This window comes from Ciconia boyciana, chromosome 4 (genome assembly GCF_034638445.1).
Source record: "Ciconia boyciana chromosome 4, ASM3463844v1, whole genome shotgun sequence".
NCBI classification, from domain to species: domain Eukaryota; kingdom Metazoa; phylum Chordata; class Aves; order Ciconiiformes; family Ciconiidae; genus Ciconia; species Ciconia boyciana.
In genome coordinates, this window is record NC_132937.1 from 53311648 (window position 1) to 53332531 (window position 20884).

The window sequence follows — 20884 nt, forward strand, 5'->3', positions numbered from 1 at the left end:
AGGCAAAAGAAAAGAAACCATACTGAAAAAATTATTGGAAAAAAAAAAACCCAGGAGCTGAAACAAAAGTAAATAAAGCTTTTATTGTCTTTAATAGTCTTCTACAATCTTTCACTCTTGAATGTGTGTGTGTTTGTTATTCACCATAACACAAACCCATACATTTCTTCCCACCCATCAATTTTCAAAGAGGTAATAATACTGATACTACTACTACTAGTACTACCGCCACGACGACTGCTACTGATACTACTACTGATACTGATAACAATAGTATTAATACAGTTACTATGTTTTACACACATACTCTTCCAAATTTGTAAAGCAAATCTGCATTTTAGCCAATTGTATTTAGCCTTAAACGATAAAATTTCAGCATTTGTGGTGTATTGCAGGCTACAGGCACTCAACCAAACTGAATGCTTTGTCAGCTTACAGACGGTTCATATAGCTCTGTCCTGTTAGATTATTTTAATTATCTGTCCTAAATTATCTATAGATGCTAACTGCTATTGACAAATACAGCTTGTTTTAGGGACAGCATAATAATTAACAAATTGTACAAGAATATCATTGCAAGAACCTTAATGTTATTATTAAACTCCTGTGTTCTTGTTAGAGGCTCATTATTTTGGCTGCCTATCCTTTCTGGAAATCAGAATATTTATAGAATCTGCTAATAACAAAAAAGAATCTATTAATAGCTGAAAGCCCATTGTGATCTTTAAACATATTGGCTAACAATGAGTCAGCTTTGGTGGTGACAGTTTTATAGACATTTATGAAGCAGCAATCAAAGTTTTAATTAACCTTTAGTTGTTTAATAGTATGTTGTTTTCAGGCTTTCCATTTGGAATGTCCAGTACTCCTTTGTCTCTCTTGTTTTTTATAAGTTTTTGAAAGCTGTATAAAATCTTATTAAATAAACTGAGATCTTACATCTGCTAAGTTACTAGACTTCTCTTTATTTCTTACTATTGGATGGCTGTCTTTCAGCTGTCTTTTATAAAGACAGTTTATTTCCTTCAGAGAAAAAATATGGTGGTGTTTCTGTGAAAATTTTAGATATCCTGATGATGCAGTGATAATAATATTGAGTAAAATTTATTATTTTTAATATTTTTAGTCGAATAGGATGGAAAATCCTGTTACATGAGAGACTGCAAAAGAACCTATCACTTTATGCTATGCTATGCTGCCTATTAGTGCTGTCTAGAGACCTTAGGATACCAGTTTGAAGGAGGCCCTGAGATTCACTCTGTGACTTTGATGCTTAATACTTCACACCTACTGCAGATTTAGTGTTCAACAAGCATGTTCAGACCAACTTTACAGTGCATGTAATGTTTGCCCTACTTTGAGTGCAATGCAGCATGGATGGGTTTATGTTTGACAAACTGGATTTGCTGTGCACATACAGGTGCTATACTAAGGTCCCTTAATAAGGTCTGGTGGTAATTTCTTAAAAGACTGGACAGTGGTGATATCACTTAAGCCCTAAACAGCACAAGAACTTTGTAGTATCAAAGAGAATCACACTATATTCTGAGATGTAAAGGAGCAAAAGGTGTAAAAATAGTAACAGGTTTACATAATAGAAAGAGTTGGCACTGACAACTCTTCATTATTAAACAGTTATTAAACAGTACAATATACGATTCAGATCCATGTTCAGACTTTTTATGTTGAAAGCAGTTACACTTTTTCTTGCCAATAAATGAAAGAGTCAGGGACACACCTATCTGTTTTCTTCTAACACTGCTAATTCATAGAGAAGAGCCACTTTGGGATATGCTCTGAATATCTAAGATTACTCAAGGTGACAAGAAATAAGGCTACATGTCCCCCCCCAAAAAAAAAAACAAAGCCCCCCAAAAAACAAAGGACAAGTCGTAATTGACCTGTTTTGATCTCTCTCCTGTTACCTTTTCATCTGGTTGACTACTTCACACTGGCAGTTGCTGGCTCCTTTCTGTAAACCTTTCATTTTGTGTGAGGTGTGCCCAAAAGTTTTAATTTTATTCTTACTGAATGATGGCAGCTGACATTACAGAATATGCTAAGGCAATCCCTGTTAACCATATGTATATTATATCTAGCTCTTGTGTTGGGACTTTGCACAAGCCTTCAGCTTAGGCTCCTAGCCAAGCTGAAGTGTGAATTGGCTTAAAAATGCATTAGGTTATGCTCTTCTGCCATCTGGATTTGAAGGAAAATTCAATTCTTAGAACTGTATCAGCACCACAGTCATCTATTAGCCATATCATGGATAAAAACAAATTAGAAAAGCTGGCCGAGATGGTAGTAATAAAGGAGACGGTTTCACTGTCTTTCTGGTAAACTGTTCTTGTTGTTCTTGTTCTGTTTGAAGTGGATGGTACTTGCCGTATGTTCTCCTTCTTCCTAAAAGACATCATCCACTTTCCTGCTATGTTGAGCAGAGGGTGCTCAGCTCTGTGCGTTCTGCTAAGGCTTCTGTCTGTGAAACCCACAGAAAGACTCCTGGGAGGGATGGTGGCACCATATCTCCATGTGACTGCTGAAGAAGAGGAGGCATGGGGCAAGAAGCAGGAGGCAGCGATGGTCCTATTGCCAGCAAACAGATGATACTGGTGAGTATGGGTCGGCAAGTGCTACTGCATGGGAAGGCCCTGGCTCCTCTGTACTAGGTATGTGCCATTTAGTGAAATAAAATGTGTATGAAATACTGTATGTGAAAGGCTTTGCACAGATAGCATGTGCCCTCTAAAGCTTTGAATAAATTATATGTACATTCTATAAAAGGATTGCCTCAGACTAAGAGTAAAAGGACCTTGGGATGGAAGTAACTGGCCTGGAGAAGGAAGGACAAAATTTCAGTATTTCCCACAATACTGCTCTTCATTAGTAGCCACTATTTTTAACTTCTGTTTTAACTCCATTCAAGAGATCTGAAGGGAACAAAAATTCTGAGGAGGACTATACAGTTGCAGAGAGACGTGACGGCTCATCAAACCGAACAGAAGAAAAACATTGGTGTACACTGGATGGAAAAGAATTTAATTTTTTTAAACTAAGGAACAGGCAATAGGTGATAGGATGACTGGCAAGGCCACATAGTGACTGCCAAACAAAGGTGACTGTGTGCAGACACTGATGACTCATGGAAGACAGTCTGAAGAACAAAGAAGGTGGACATTAGAGTAGTCTACAGGGTAGGTTAGAAGAACTGGAGGAGGATGGAAGACCGGAAGATGCCAGCATACCTAAGAATTTGTCAATACTGCTGAATAAGAGGACATGTAGGGCCAACTCCTGGAAAATAGGGATGGCCCATTAAGCAACATAACCACAGGGGTAAGTCAGAAGCAGGACCTGGTTGAAGGAGAAGAAACACAGGGACACATTACCTGCACTGATGATCAAGATGGAGAAATGAGCAAAAGTGGTAATAAGGAAGAATCAGGATTAGAAACAGCATGTTTCTAATGTGTAGAACAGCATGAATTTTTCAGGAAATGAAAGTAAAAATCAAGGAGATGGGGATGGTCAAAGAGTATGCTTGAATGTACCACAATGAAGGAAATAAAGAATGGTGTGACCTTTCTCTTGGGGTCTAATGTCCCCTAGCCATCAGGACTGGGTTGGATATGGATGGAGATCTTTGCAACACACAAAAAAAACCCCTAAACAAACCAACTTCTGAGGGATTTTAAAAATAAACAGACAGTATCAAGTTTCCTTTGGTCAGAGTAAAAGGGACTGATGAGCAGAAGAGGTATCAAGGGCAGGGATAATGTGGCAATTCACAAGAATCTAAATAAAATGATACAGTTCCAAGGAACTGAAACACATAGCTGAAGTTTTGTTAGCTATATAAAGAAAAAGAGTGTGAAAGAAAGTAATGGGCCTGCTGTTCAGTAGAGCTGCAACTCATACTTAACATTGTCTAGACATGGGCCCAAGATTAGAGAAAAGTACTCTCTGCTTTCATTATGGATAATGCAGTTGCTGGGGGCAAAGGCAATAGGCCTACTGAAGGAAGTGGCAGACAACCACTGTTCCAGTCCTAGAAACAGTAAATTAGATAAGGAGGAAAAAAATCAGCAAGTGAATAACATGCATGCACACCAATCTGCTGTAATTTTAGTTCTGTAAGCCATAACTTCTATGACAATTCCTTATCAATGTAACCGATAGTACTTAGATGAATATAATTATTTAAAAATCAGCACATTAATGAAGGATATTATTTTACCTTCTGTTATATGTTTCTAACTTTTTTCTACTACCCTGAATGATGATAAGGATGGGTAGATTCAGAATTTCCATTTGTTAAGTGAGTCAGGGGCTACATATTTACCTGACCCTTTGTGTGAAGTTAACAGTGAAATACATTGCTTTTTATTACTTTGGTTACTCGAATATAACAGAAAAAAGTAACAGCCCTTCTATCAGCAGCACTCCACTGTATATAACCCTGCATAAGTATATAATCTGTGCAAAGGGAATTTTCACCCAAATAAACTTTAAAACCTTATTCATACAGAAGTATTATTCAATAGGAAAAGAAATCCATTAAACTGATGCAAAGAAAAAGCAAATCATGTTCTCTCAATAACTGGACCAGATAGGATGCCAGTTATTGATTTAGTCTGGGATACCGGAATACTAAATCTTCTGCTGTATCCAGGCACAGTATATCTTTTGGAACTCTCATGGTGATTTATTTTTTATATTTAAAAAATAAGAATCCTATTTAAGGGCAGAGACACATCTTCATGTAGCCATGTTTTGTTTAGCTACTGGGAGAAATTACTGGCTTTTGCTGAAATTTCCTTGCATAAGTATTGTCTTTTAGACTTAATATTTTTTCCATTAGTGTCCTCCAGGCATTGAAGCATTGTTATTTTGTGCCTCTTCAGCGTGGCTTGATGACTTGCCCAAACGTAGGCCTTCTAATTTCTCCTACTATTTCAGAGATTATTTCCTACGTGTATTTACTCTCTTGTAAAATATTTCCAAATAGAAAGTTCAAGCCTCTCACTACACAATGGTGGGATAGGGAAAAAGGACAATGACTGAGAATGTTTGCTTGCTGAAGTCAGTCAGGGGAGCACAAGTGCAACCTTGGTCCCACAAACAACATTTCATCTATAATATAAATCAATATAATAGCTATTTCCCCTACGATGAATGTTGTAAGAATAATGGAATAGTTTTTTGTGAAGCATGAGGTCAGAACCACCCCCTAATAAATACTGTGCAATTGCGTAAGTACTTATAGGGGGCTGAATGACCCTCACGTCTTGGATTACATTTCCTCTGTCTATCCTGATACCAAGAGGTTTCAGGGGACCCACTGGTCCCCTTGACTTGGCAGACTTATGTCTTATTAGCACCAACAAAAACGTTCAAAGTGGTGTCTGAGCAAGGTATAGCTGAGCCATTAGCACCAAGCTTCCCAAATTTGCCTTAAAAAATCAAGGTATTTGGCAGGAATGCTGCAATGTACTGCAAATACAAGGTAATAATCCTGTTAGCACTATATGTAGCACTATGGATTCTTCAGATATGCCAGATGAGTATTCCCCATTTATAGTAGCCAAAACCAGAATTATGCACATAGATAATAAGAATTCATAGAGTCCAAGATATATTCTTGAGTATTTCTGGAGGGTATACAACTATTATCATCTAGCCCATAAAGCTACAGTATTTTAAGAAGTTACTGTCTTCTGTTGCTTCCTCTGCTCCTCGTCTAAAAACTTCTATGTAAGATTTGCTCTTCTGCAGGGGGCTAGAGATGACTAAGGTTATATTTTAAACTGCCGCTACTAGATTATTTGGAAGTTGTCAAAACACTAACATCTAAATTAACTTGGTTCATTGGCACCTTGGATTCCCAGAAATGACACCTCAGTGAAGATAAAAGACTGAACGCCACAAAGGATTTTCTAGATCATGAAATACTGGCAGAAAGCATGTGCAGAAGATCAGAGCAACTCAGGGATTGGATCATTTTGAGCATACTTCTAAAACTGAATACAAGGTTAGGAGCCATGTGGTCAGGATGCAGGATTGGTCAATGGAGACAGATGATAACCTGACACTCACTAGGAACACAAAGCCTTACCTGAGAATAATGAAAAAGCAGAGTTAGCTTCCAAGATGAGACTACACATATTCTGTTTGTAGCTATAACTCATTCCCTGAGTAAAGTGAAGGCAAATCAACGCATGATCTAATGTAATTGCTGTCTCAACAACATATTTCCTTTATATTTTTCACAGCCTCAATATATCATATTGTAGTATGCGTTCAGATAATTAAAGCAGTGAAAGATATTAGTATCAGGATTTTACCATTTGTTTCTAGTCTTCATTGGCATATTCCTACCATTGTTTGGGTAGTGAAACCAAATTAGCTTTTTTTTTTTCTGTTGTTTACAAGAGATATCTAGTGTTACCTGTACTAAGTGCCAAAAAAACACAGGTTGGAATGGAAATAAAATAGTGATTTCTAATAGCTATTTTTATTTGATTTTCAGTTTTTGAGTTCTTAGATCACATTTGGGTCATATTTCTATACTGCTGTGAGGGATAAAAGTGCTAAAAGCAGCAGAAGAAACAACCTAGAAATTCTTATGTAACCAAAGGACTCCAGAAGGGGTTTAAGGAAAACAACAATAAGAGGGAGCTTGCAATAAAATTGTGAGAGCTGGCAATAATTAAATTTCATTTTCTGGGGGAAAAAAAAAAAAAAAAAGGAATGTAATAATTCTTGGCAAACCACTCTAATAGAACGTTATTTATTTACTTTTATACTAGAATTAAAAATAAACTGTAGAAAGAATTCTATTCCTATGTTGTTTTGTGAATATGAAACGGAATATGGTCTGACAACTGTCTGTCCACTCCACAAATGAGTAAGCATGAAAAGCTCTCTTCTGAAGTGACTTCAGAACTTCAGAAAAGCTCTCTTCTCACTGTGTGACTTCAGAACTTAATTAACTTCTTCTATATGCTTAAATCAATTCTTATCTTGTGCACATTACTAGGATACAACAGCTGAGGAAATGAACAGAAATAGTCAAACACATTTAGGGAAATTCAGTATTAAAAAAATCTTCATTTCTGCAATAATTTATTTTGTTTCTGAATTTATTCCAGATAATTTTACTTGCAGTCTGCATTATATTTATAATGCTTCTGTTTACTGGAAAATACAGATGTTTATGTAGTGTTTATTCTTAAATATTTTCTGTCTCTAAAGGAAGCAATTCTTGAGTAAAAAGTGTGTCTAAAAACTTAAATCAACAGACACAGAGTCTCACTTTGTTACTCTAAACTCAACCACAGTAGGAAAGGAAAGTTCAAAGTTACAACTTTGCATTGCTGCCAAAATACACGAGCCCTATCTCACTGGATTGAGTCAGTTGAGTCCCACTGTGATGATGGAGTTCAGGCTGCAAGAAGAGTTCACGTTGGGCTGACTCTGCAGTACCACCCTAGAATGCAATGTGCAGTATCTGTTTTGTATTCCCTTGGGCTGGGAATTTATAGCAAACACTGCTTTTGGGAACAGTGTTAGCAACTGAAATACTGCAGCACAAAGTGGCCTCCCAGTAACTCTTAGCTGCTGCCACAGTGCACACAGATAATAAAAATAGAATCTTGCTTGTTCATCTGAAGCAGTTTCTGAATTGTCAATTTAAGGGATTGAAAATAACTGCAACTTAAATCTGATGGTCAACTGAGACAAATACAAAGGCATTTAGCTTAGAATTTCAAGCAAAAAAATCTAGCAAGATAACTGAGGCAGAAGGGATATTATACTGAGATGTCAAAAACCCCTTATCTTAGAGTGGGAGCAAGTATCTTTTCTTCTTAAAAAGCTAGTGCCTGTAAAGTAATACATAACAGTAATATAAGTAGATGGAGAAAACTACAGAAAGTGTTTTAATTGCTGCAAATGTTTTTTGACTAAACTACCAGTGCTTATATTTTGTTCCAATTTGTTTGTTTTCCTAAGGTCTTTTTTTTTTTTTAAAGACAGTATGAATTGTTAAACAAAGACCTGAAAATCATACGCCTTGGCTCTGTTCTGAGCAAAAACATTGCTGGGTTCTGATTTATGCCCTATTTAATAAATGTAGCTTTATCAAGGCTACTGCTGTGCACTCTGCTGTGACTTCACCCGACTACACCTTAACCTCTCCACCATGCAAACGGAGGTAAGCTATACTTAAATTAATTTTGCAGCTTGCCTGAGATATTAACATTAAAACTTCTGCTCAAAATTCTCTTATTATTTCTGAATGATAGAAGCTTAAAATGTAGCAATTTATTTTTTTTATATTAAATCTGAAATTCTTATTTAATTAATTGTAGTACTTATTCTTTTAATCTGTCTGCAGCCAGGGAAAATTAGTATGTTCCACTGCATTGCTCACCAGTGTGCAATACTAAAACAGAGAAACTGTTGCAAAACTGATTTCTAATATTCAAAACGGGTAGATTGTGAGGCGCTTGCATACGTTTGTGGCTCTCATGTTGTATGCATGTGCATGAATGCAATGGGCTGGTAAGAGCGAGGATGTGTAGGTGTATGTTTTCAGCTGCCATCCCTAGGGTGAGGGAGAGTCTCATCTGTGTCCTCTACAAAGTTTGGGTGGTCGTGGACTGTGTTGCCCCTTCCAGCAACCACTCCTTGGGTTAAGAAGGGTATCGTGTCTTATTCATTGAGCCTGGGTGGCCACGTACTCTTCACACCCTCTTTCAGGGTGATGGAACTCAGCTCTTCATTTTCCATGCAACCCTTCCATAACCAGGTGACTCTCCACTTAGTCTATGACACAGGCTACACACCACATGCAAGGTCAAAGCTCAGCTCCTTCCTGGAGTTTAACTTCACTAAGAAACAAATTAACAATGAAACAATCAACTCCCCAGACTCAGCTAAACCCATCTCCTCATCTTACTGCAACACAAACCCAATCTCCCTCTGCCAGGACAGCCAAACTCTGAAATCTGCTTCCTCCTCTTAATTACCTCCAGCTGTTGGTCCCTCCCTCCAGGCCTCATGTTGCTGGCAGGTGCTATGGGGTGTGGCAAACTTCATCCCCACATCCAGGACACTGTTAACCAGCTCCTTCCTCAGTGCTTTGTTCTGCTGACATGCCCTAATTTATGTTAGTGGTTTGTGTTTCTCATTGCCTTGAAGGGTGCAGTGCCATGGTCTGTGACCTTATTTAAAAGACAATGAAAAACCACAGCCTTCCTGGTCGCAAAAGTAAGTGGAAGAGTGACTCCCAAGGCAATACTAGAGAGTCCTGGGGCAATACGATGTAGCAACCCTGGGGGATGTAACCTGTTTATCTCATTGATGTGGCATAGTGTGTAGTAGATAAGCATGCAGTAAACCAAAGCAAACTTGCCCACGAAGCCATATCCTAGTCATTTTGATAAATTTTAGGAGGCTGTTTGGTTCTAGCTCTTGTCTTTGCAGTGGCAGGTCAGATCTCTGCTACCTTCTTCTCTGCTCATGAGATGAAAATGACATTTTCTTTTCATTGAGTGAAAAGTGAGTCTTGCTAGCCGTGGAACTCCAGGTCCCTGCACCAGTGAATCTAAGTTCCCATGCTGACCTTTTCCAGTTCTGATTCTTTTACTGTGCAAATTCAATTGAATACATTATAATGGTAGGAATGAGGTCTGAAGTAGTATCTTTTATTAGATGCAGTTGGAAAAAATGGGTAGGTTCGGTCAAATACTTTTTTCACCAATTTGTTCCATCTAAATGGTTTGCCTGTTCTCTCAGTTATGGCAGGTGGTCTATTACCAGATATTACTTCTTCCTACGGACCTTGCCACTTTTATATCCCAAAACTATTATTGCTACAACTATAATCATATTATTATTCACGGCTGTCACAAAAGTGAAAAGAATGCCCCCTGCAGCCCTGAATGCGTAGATAAGCTGGTTTATAGCTAGTCAGTTAAAAAAAAAAAACAACCCCAAACCAAACCCACATCACAAGACCACCAGAAACCTTGACTGGAAGTGAGTATGTTTTGAATTCATTGTCTAAACAAGGTCTAACATATTTCTAGGGTTATAATATGTTCCTGAGAAACACACAAATTACTAAAATATTGAGGACATTGCCAAAAGCTGCTAGAAATAATTTCAGCAATTTTGGCTTCTTCCACTCACTGTAGCTGAAAAGCATCTTTCAGAAGGTACCTGTCTGATGATGTTGTTTCCTACCAAACTACTGGTGATGAACAAGAACTGTCAACATAAAAAACCTAGGAGATATGCAAATTCATTAGCAGAAAATGTTAACACTTCTAATTAAAATCAGAATAGTAATGACATATTTTGTTTAAAAGAAAATGAGAATGCTCTATTATGTACTTATGTTTCTTGACTTCTAATAATGCAGTATTGGGGGGTTGCCACAATAGGTGGAATAATGTTTTAGTTCATATTTAGATAAGGAGAGGAAATAGACAAACAGAAAAAATAAATTATGTGATCAGGAGTAACTGCAATATATTTGTAATATGGACATGTTTCAAAGCAGGATGTGGAATTTCCCAACTGCAAGAAAACCCAAACAAAAAACATTTATGTGGCAGTTGCCACTGAGGCAACTTAGGGAGGACTTTTATTTGTGTAACTTTCACAGACACTGTAAGTGACAAAAGCCATAGCAACTAGATTTCAATTGTGTAATATATTTCTAATAGACCTCTTAGAAGTGGAGAAGCCACAGAAAATTGCATACTCACTCAATAGCTGTGTTTTAGGAAAATTTCTTGTGTTGACCCAATTAGAACCGAATGTTGTTTCATTTGAAAAAAGTGAAATCCAAAGGGAAACATTTTGGCTTAGAAGAATTCTGCCAAACAGTCTCATACATTTGATAGGGGTAAATGCAGGTGTCCCAAAATACAAAGATTTGGGAGAAAGATGGTGTACAAAATTCTCTGAGACAAGGCAAGGTCTCCCAGTTCATCAAAACTTGCCAACTGCATGTTTTAGGTTTTCTAAAATATTCTAAGAATTACCATGAATGCTGTTTGAGTTAATAACTAGAAACTTTATATAGAGAGCCATCTTACGAAATGGCAGGAAAACAAATGTGAAGATTATTAAACTGTATACAAAAATATTATGTCCATTAAATATATGGCTATAGGAAAGTGGTGCTTGTGTGCTTATTGTGGTAACATGTTGTGTCTACACTAATAGCAAATGTACAAATTTCTCTTTTAAGTTGTGAAGTTATAGGGATTGTGGCCTTTTGTTTTGTGTTGTGTCAAGCTGTGAACCTAGACCCTGTAATGCTTGAATCTTTTCGGCTAAACTTTGAACGACCTTGTACTTGGAAAATGTTTTTAAATCCCATTTAGTCATTATAGTTGTTTAGCAGTTAATCCAAGTATATTGTTTTTTAAGTAAGGTTAGCTTCTTGTTGGCCATGTGTAATAGGGAACAAACGGTCAAGGGGACAATGATAAAAATATTAGGAAACAGATGAAAAGTAAAAAAGACGGTTATTAAAAGGCAGGGATGTGGAAAAAGTGAAGGTTACATATTACATAGTGACTGGAAAAAAGAATTAAAAACCCCTCAAAGCAAAGAAAAAGGTAAAAATATAAACATTTTAGAATTATGACAGGATGGTCACTATGGTTAAATGAACATGTAATAACACACAAAGATAAATAATTGAAAGTGTAAGATCACGAATATGAGATGATACAATATACAAGGAGCAATGAACAACAATAAAAATTATAAAGGATGTTCTAAAGAGAGATATGGTATTGATCAGGTAATTGTTGAATCTCCTTACCTCTCCATATAACTGGTCAGAGAATAGTCAGATGTAGTCTCTCACCTTACATTCATAATTGCGCAGGTAATGATTGCAGCCATAATAAAAATACTTTTATATAAAAGCATATAAAAATAGATATTTTGGCCTTGAGTAGCATAGTCACTTCCTTCTTCTGAGAAGGGACTCTAGAGCTCAATGTGCTGCAAAAAACAACTTTCACAGCCAAAGCCATCTCCAAGGATGCTGGAATCTTTTTGTCAGGGCCACAGGTGGAAGGATCGGACATTTTAATGCATAATTTACATGATATGTAAACTTCCTTTGCTTCTTTGCATGCACACACTTAAGAATTTTATTTCTTGTCATAGTGGTACATTCAGGGCAACTTTTACGAAATCTGTGCAAAAGTGACAACGGAAGGGAAAAGAAAACATGCTTCTGTGTAATAACATGTATGACGTTCCTATAGCAAGATACTGACATTGGTGAAATGCAATTCAATTGGTGCTTGTTTCCAGGCTAAAAAATATCCTGACCTCATTTTTCAACTTCTTTCTTGATGTGTTTGGGAACACTTCTAGTCTTTTGCTTCCCATGTAGGCTACAGGAAACATGCAAAGATTCGCTTTGGGAACACCTGTTTAACCCTTTATTTCAAAACCAAGTACTCTGCATATCCTGATCTTAAATCCAGTGCATTTATGTAGCAGCACCACCTCAAATATTTAATGCAGTGTAACAGTTAGGTCTTCCACACCTTTCTTAGCTTTCAGTTGTAGGCTCTCAAATCCAATTCTGGAAATAATAAATCTGAATAATCTTCCTGTGTGAGAGACAGTTTGGGTCCTTGTGCATCCTAAAGCACTGTCAAGACCTACTCTAAAACCAGGTTTCTGATTCTTGTCCCACAGATGCTAGTACCTAATTCGGGGGCGGCGGGGGGGAGGGAAGTCCAAAAAGGCACGCTACATCCTACTAAACTAAAATATGCTGGAACCTCAGCACCCCACAGCAGAACACACAGAAATATTTGCACCATGCATATGCAAATCTCTAGTATCACAACAGAGATGTGAGACAACTCTCGGTGTTCCTGTGGCTCAGGAAGGGCAGAAACCTGCTGGATTCTCAGGCATTTGCAAAAGTCTGCGCTCAGCACTTTTGCCTAGACAGCAGCTGTTCCTCTATCGTGAGGAATAAATTAGGCTCAGATGTCACCCTCGGCAGGTGCTCGCACAGCCTGCCCTTCCAAGGTGCTAGTCCCTGCCCGTGAAGAGTATACTGCTCTTACACCGCCTACACCGAGACCGGCCACCCAGTCGGCCCTGGGCGCGGCAGAAGGACGAGCCGCCAACGGCCGTTACAACGAACAGCTCCGCGCGCTGCCGCCGCGGGAAGCAGCCGGCGACTCAAGCAGGCGCATGCGCGGCCCTGCCGCTCGGGCGGGCAAATTCAAACCTGCCTCTAGCTCCTTCTCTTTGTCGGGGTAGCAGTTGTGCTGACGTCATTGCACCGCGTCTTTCTTCTCTGCGGTTTCCGGCGCTCGCCCGCGCGGTAAGTGCAGCAGAGAGGGGAAAGTTTTCATTTGTGTGGTTCACAGGACCATTTATCTCCCCTTTCCCTCAGGAGCGGGCGGGCAGGGGCTTTCCGCACCCTCTCCGCCAGGCGCGGACCCTCTTCTCTCCTCGCCGCCCCTGCGCAGGGGGCGAGAGGCTCTCACCACGACGCCGGCGATGGCTTCGGGGCGCGCGGAGGCGGCGGCACCTCGGGTGGCGGAGCTGGAAGAAGAGCTGAGGAGTCTGGCGGAGCAGCTGAGCCGCTGCCAGGTACCTGAGAGCGGGGCCGTCCCCTCCGGGCGCGGCGGTGAGGGGCAGGCCGGAGCGGCGGGGCTGGGGTCGGGCGGGCACCTCCCGCTCTCCGGGAGGCTTCTCCTGCCCACAGCTCGGAAGCGCCGCGTCCCGCGTGGGACCGCGGGTTCGCGTCCCGGTTCCGGAGGACCCGCAGGGGAAGGCGGGGAGCAGTGCCCCGGGCGCCCAGCCCGTGTGGGGTAGGAGGGCCGGGTGGCGGCCGCGGCGGGCTTCCGGGCGGGGGGATTCGCCTCAGCATCCACCACGCCTTTGGCAGGCGCCCCACGGCGCCGAGGGGGGTGCGGCGCCCACCTGTGGGGCGGCGGCGGCCGTCCCCGCGTCCGGCGTGGCGCACCCCCAGCTGCTCCGGACGCGGGAGCCCTGTGCTCGGCGGGCAGCTGTGTGAGGCGCGTTAAACCAGTCCCGGGCTCTTACTCTGGCTTAAAAGCAAGCACTTGGCCTGAAAGCTTTTTCTTTCCTTCTCTTTTTTTCCCCACCCTCCACAAGAAGCCACCGCTTATGTGCTTGATGTGTAATGGCAAGAGCACTGGGGTGCTGCCTTGTGCAACTCCTGGAAAAATGAACAAATGGAGGGGTTTTATAGAAATGTAGGCCTTGAGCGAACCTTTAGAGGTCATTTAACCTCTCCCCCTATCTTGCAGCAGGATTAAGTATACCTAAGCCGTTCCTGACAGGGAGGGCTTTATGATTAATTACAGTCGTACTGTTGAAACTTCCCCCAGACTATCTCCCTGTGACCTCCCTTCACAGGTACACTTCCCTCATTCTTTCCAGTTGGTCTTTCATTGCTTATGTTTAGGTACATTTCATGAAAATAACAAAATGTTGGTAACAGGAGGTCTTGCCATAGAAAACTACGCTAATTCGCTGCCAAACAAGTGGGTTACACCTAAAGGATACAGCAAAGACGAAGGTGACATCTAATGTTCTGGTTGCTTTCTTACTTGCTTCCTGATAGTGAAAACAGTATTTTCTTGTGGGACATGGTCTGGTTAAATCCATGAAGGAGTGGACTGATGTAGTAATATCTGTGAACAGAAAATAGCATCTGCGTTAGAGTTAGTAGCAGTTTGTTGCTTCAAGCAGCATTGGTACACCTGGCAGCTGGCATTGGATTTCTGCTGTGAGTAGAATCCAGACTTCTTGCAAAAACTTGTTGCATAGGAGAACTACAGGGAGAAGGAGCTGTCAATAAAAATCCTGTTTAGAAATACTGAGCAATGAATGGTTTGGGGATATCTTAAACGTCTTGTGGGAGAAGTTTAGAAAACTCTTTATAATGATAATTTAGTTTCCTCTTCTTAGTATGCAGATGTGCAGTATCAGAGAAAATTTGGTGGAGGCAGAAGGAAGGCCCTGTGCTCTGCTCATTTGCTAGTTGAACATAAATTATATATCACTAAAACCTAGTAGCATAAAATATTTTTGAAGAGCGTTATAAATAATAGAAACTTTGAAGTCAACAGTACAAATTTGAATTTCTAATCACTTTGATAATGTAACTTGATGTACACAAATTGTAGTTAAGTATCTGACTTCCCCTTTAGATTCATACAATTACATGTGCATTTCTCCTTGTTCCTTGATGAACCCATTCCAATCATTTTGAAGTCAGCAACCAGAAAATATTTGAAAATTTATTTCTTTTAAGTCTCATGCATATTATCTTGCTATTCTTGTGTCTTTGTCTTGTATCAGATCAGATAGTTTTCTGGGAGGGAAGCAAGCGAAAAAGAACATGAAAGTAGTTCCTGTATTTGAAAACAGAACCCAGCCAGTGTTCTGCAGTAATCCCTCCAGCTCTAGGTAGAATCCAATACATACCATCCTTCTAACAAGAGGGGATGCATGTCTTCAGGATTTGTTTCAGGTTATTAATAAAATAAAAAGGAAAGTGAAGTAGTAATCTATAAGCAGAGATTCTTCTCTGAAAGCACGTCAGTATAGACATCTACATGCTTTACCATTTTACTAATCCATCAATAAATGTAGAGAGACATGTTTAAGCATGTGTATGTTATGTAAAGAAGGGGGAAAAGAGATTTTACTAAGTAAAAGAGGTGATAACCTTGTCAATTATGCAGTTTTTCCAAAGTACGATTTATCTAAAACAATTAACCTGTTTGAAGTTTTGTGAAGTTACTCTGAATTTGGGTAGGAACTAAAATAGACCTCACTAAGATTCTTCAGCTGGTTTAAAAGTCAACTGATAAAATTATTCAGGGATGGTTAATCCATTTTAAGTTCAAATTTCATACGAAAACTTTGTGCAAAGACAAGCCATTTGAAAACATAAATATATATGGGCAATGTTAATGCTGTGCTTTTCTAATTTCCTCACAGTGGAAATACAAAGTTTTTACTAACCAACTAATTTGTATAGTGGAATTATATTTCATTTGCTGGGTTTTCCTTAGTTTCGTTTGAATTTAAGATCTTCTTTGGTTCTTGTCTTAAATCCTCACCTAACGTTTGTAGGTCTTGTTAATCAGAATCATGAAACTGTTCAAGTTGGAAGGGAACACTTGAGAGCATCTGTTCCACACTGCCCTAGAGCCGGTTGCCTAGGATGGTGTCCAGTCAGGTTTTGAATATTGCCATGGCTGGAGACTCTGCAACCTCTCAGGGCAACCTGTGCCAGTGTGTGAAGACCCTCACAGTAAAAGTGTTTCAGCTTCTATTAAGATTTTCCTTGCCTTATGTTCTATTCTGTTGAGTAGGGTTATCTCTTTTGGAGACTACCTTAGCAGGCATTGTTGAATAGAAATATAATGTAAATGTCTTTAAGAAAGACATTAGTGAGAGGGTGTTAGCTTTTAATCCAGCAACTGGATAAAGTTGCCTAAGGTTGTTTTTTTTTATTACGAGTATTACGTTCACAGACACATAAACTGCACTTCCAAAACAGACTTCCCAACTGAAATCTAGTTTAATACTTTAACAGTGTACCAGAACTAAAGGATTAGCCTTAAGTATTTGTTTAGGTATTAGCCTTTTGGATATTTTTTTTCCAAAGAAAAAACCCCATTTATCAAACAAATGCGGCTGAAAGTTTTAATTGGTTCTAGGGAACACTAAACAAAGTTATAGCTATAGAGATGTATATATCCAACAGTTATCTAGTACCTGAATAAAATATGCCATGTTTCTTTTCTACTTCTCTTCACCTCCTTGGACTATTCTATTCACTGTCATATAAACTGCACTTCTGAAACGAAGTCTCTCCACTGGGAACTGGAGTCCATTGGCTAAATATATGGAAGCCATCCTTGGCTAATTAAGCTCCTGAGTCTTAGTGAAAGTATTGTGCACACTAGCTTTGATCTAACCACAGGTATTCCAGGGATCTACTTTTGGCTGTTGTCTCTTTTCTGCAACAGGATCCTGGAGTAGCTGACCTTTTTTCTCATCTGGGATGGTGACCTTTATGTTCAAATCTCGGTTCTTTTTCTTCTTCACATTTCTTTTGTCTTTTAAGGTGACGCTTCCCACCAAGTAAAGGTGCCTACAGAGCCAAATATGGTATTTTGAAGATTTCCTTTTTTTTTTAATCCATTCTTTTCTAGAGCTAACATTCTGCTGGTAAGTCTTGACTTTGGCAGCTGATGTTTGCAGTATTTGGTATTTTCTTTAATACTCCTAAAAACATTATGGGAGCTTGAATCATAATAAGCGAGATCTTGGAGGAGGGCCTGTTAAAAGCACAACAATTTTGTTGCAGGCAGTCTGCGAAAACTGATGTTGTCTTGTAATTCTGTGGTGGAATTTGCAAAAATGAGAAAGCCAAATTAAGAAAAAAGACCAAAGCTCCCAAATTGTCTACTGAGGAGACTTGTATAGAGCTGAGAAAGCAAAAAATAAATCTAAAGTACGTTGCCTCTGTATTATGCTGTTTTGGGAAAATTATTGTTGTGCCTGCAAGTAGGGCATTGTTATAATTATTTTGATAATCACTTAATAAATGACTTTTAATTTCAGTGCTCCTCTTCTCCTAATTTTACTTGAGAATTACTTGAGTAATTGAGTAATTTTCCTGAAAACAACTGCAAAGGAAACATGGATTATTTTTTTAAAATTTTTGTTTCCTTTGGGACCTTGTTGTTCCATTTCTGTGACTGGCTCAACATTGTTGAGGCGTAGTAGAAAGGCAAAGGTCCAACAGGAAGTTATGACACATCTGGTTACTTTCTTTAACTGCTGCATTCTATTTTAGGGTTTTATGCTGCTGCCTACCACCTTAATACCTCAAGACCCTTCCATGGAAAATCTTCAACAGCTATGTTCTTATTACTCCCTGGAGTTTTTGGCTCTGCTTGGTGTTTAAAAGATCTGGCGTGTGTTTTACCCCCATCTAATTTTCTCCTGTGATTCTGTATTTTTTGGGGCAGATGGAGGTGCTGGTTTTGCAAGCATAGTTGCTCCTGGTAAAGGAAGTCAGGGTTGTTTGTTTGTTTCTATTTTTTTTAAGGGGAATGATTTGCTGTATCTCTGGAAGCTCATTCTGGGAGTGGAGTTTCTGGGTCAAGAGTATTTTTCTTCAGCTTTCATGTGCTTTCTCTTTAATCGTGTATTTCTTTAAACCACCTGATGACTCTCTATTTTAAGAATTGATTTATTGCATATTCTGTGGTTGGTTTCTTGCAGTCCTTTTTTTTGTGGAAGAAATTTGGGGAAACTGGGTTTTCCACATCCAACTGAGTGTCTTATGTTGCTGGAAGTAGGGAGAGCTGCAAGAAGCAAGCACATCCTCTGGTTTTACTTATGCTATTGGTGATATTCACAAAATTACTTTGGTTTGCTTAGCTTCATTTCATATTTTCCAGCCTAGGATCTCTTTCTTTATTTGGTGAAAGTGCTGTTTTGGGTTCAAAGAAGTGTCTTAACAATTTACCCATTATTAGTTTAAAAAAACCAACAGTCTTCATTTTGTTCATTACAGCTTTGATTTCAAAGGTAACATGACATCTCTCACTGCTAAAATAAGGTGGTATTTTCCTAATTGAGGACTACCTTTCTAAATTTGTGGTTCTACAAAAACTAAGATTGCCCTGTCTTTTTTCTGCAGTTATATACTGTTTTTAGGAAGCTCTTGTTAGTGTTATCTTCTCTAGCTCACGTGCTTTTCCTGTCAATGATGGTTATAATGCCTGTGCCTTTGCTGTGTTAGGAATTTATAGGTGTATATAGCTGTGACTAAGTAACAGGTCTTTCAGGAGTACGCCATTGCGTAGTATGCTGCACAGTTTATACTCCTGACTCAGAAGGTATAGTCTGTCAGCAACCAGTGGTCTGCAGACCATAACGTTTAGTCAAAGAAACCATAGTGCTGCTTATGGTTTTCAATTTACAAACACAGTTTATAGATTAAAAACCAGAAAATTCTCCATGAGTCAAAAAGTTAGGAACTAATCAGTAATCTGTCTGTAAGTGTTCTGCTGCAGCAGATTTGCCGGTAGAATTTCCACAGTTTCTGTCAAAAGGTGATAAATACAAATGGGGAAGAGAGATATCTTCCTGTAGTTGCTGTTGCTTCTCTTCATTTTCAGGGATTGGAGAGAACTCTGTAAGAATGGACTACATGTATCCATAAGCATTTTTGTGTAGAAGAGGAATAAGGAAGGTGGGCTGTTACTTTGTGGAAAGTGGAGTGACAGGGGCTTCAACTGCTGCTGGCTTTGTTTCATGTTTTATGTTTCCTGCTTACTGTGAAAAGCTGTGCATAGACCTTTTCTGGTCTTCATGTCTTATTTTATACTGTGTTTGCTGAAAAAGAGCAGTACTTTGGGGACAGCCGGATTGTCTTGTTTTGATCACTTTGTGGGTCAGGGCGGGATGTAAAATATTCTATTTTGTATCACTAGCATTGATAACAGATAGGATTGCTATGACAAACTCTTCTCATGAAAAATACTTCATTAGCTGGAAAAATAGATGCATTCTTTCATTCTGGACCGATTTAATATCCAGGACACTGGCATGAAAGAGTGGAACGCACCTCACTCAAAAGAGAGAAGCGGCAATATGTTTTATTGAGGTGGAATAATAACTTGACAGGGTTCAATAAATTTGATGGAATTTAACAAAGTTTAACAGGGCTTTACCAAGGTTCAGTAAGTTTGATGGCAAGGTTCACTTTATTAAATACTGCATGGAAGAAACATGCAAAGGAAAATTGACTGAGAATCGAGTTAGAATAATTCACACAGAGAGTGAAGATGAAAAGGGTAAAGAAGACCTTCCTATTGAGTCACAAGGTTCAGAGTGGACCCCCTTGCTTTCTAAATTCCTGATGGAGCTTAGGTGTGGCTAGGTCCAATCTTAGTCTCAGACTTGGACAACGGTTTATGTCTAATGGAATTATCTATACAAAATTTATAGTAATTAATATTTAATAGCTACATGGAGTAGTAATGTTTCATTAGTATTAATTCAGCATGCTATCAGTCACTTACCAAAGATTTGCTTTTGGTAAAAGGTCTCTCTGCCTTGAGGAGCAACCTTGAGAGGCGTCCCAGCTCAAGGGGAGATCACCACCATGCAGCCACGCTGCCTAGCAGGGAGAGCGCAAAGAAGACTCACTTAGGCTGTCATATTTATGGAATAAAGTGGTTGGCTTGTATTACATGCGATGTGAAAGGTATGTGTGAGAGTCCTTGTACCACAACTTTCTTTGTTCCTTGATAAATGAATCTTGGAAAAGCTGCCTGCTATTCATGTGTTAATCGCATGATTGGTGTTCCAAGTTCATATGCATCGATGCTCACTGTGTCACCGCTCCTTTGTGGGTTTTTAGAGAACAGGTTGAAACTAGAGGGGTTCTTGGCCTGGCTATAGCTCAGGCCCTTACCTCCTTTGGAGCCTGTACCAAACTACTGCTAGTTCGGTTAAGGGATCAAGTGCATTCATCACACTCCACCTCATGACTACAGTCAATCAATTATTGACTCATAGAGTGGTAGGATGGCTACCTCTTGTCTTACCTATGTCATAAATATGTGTCATATTGCAAATCTGTGGTGAGAGTCCAATTATTTGATAAGCTGCTTAGTTTCAGTGTTACAATTAATGCTAGTTGTATATCATTTCACATACAGAATCAGTTGATTGTATAAGTTTTACATGTTGGATTTATGTAATTTGTTTCATCTTTTGCCAAACTTCGATAATACAGGATGATTATAAG

General features: G+C 39.2%; 1 protein-coding gene across 6 annotated transcripts in view; it reads left to right on the forward strand.

The window, feature by feature from the left end:
* The first annotated feature begins 13273 nt into the window (after positions 1-13273).
* The window catches only part of CNTLN (centlein), a 199375-nt gene continuing 191764 nt past the window's right edge, over positions 13274-20884 (forward strand). For 5 of the 6 annotated variants that reach the window (XM_072860344.1, XM_072860352.1, XM_072860350.1 and 2 more), the window contains exons 1-2: positions 13274-13387; positions 13460-13659. In XM_072860344.1, coding sequence (XP_072716445.1) covers positions 13567-13659 — 93 coding nt within the window. In that variant the 5' untranslated portion in view covers positions 13274-13387; positions 13460-13566. The other variant, XM_072860348.1, reaches the window with a different exon arrangement.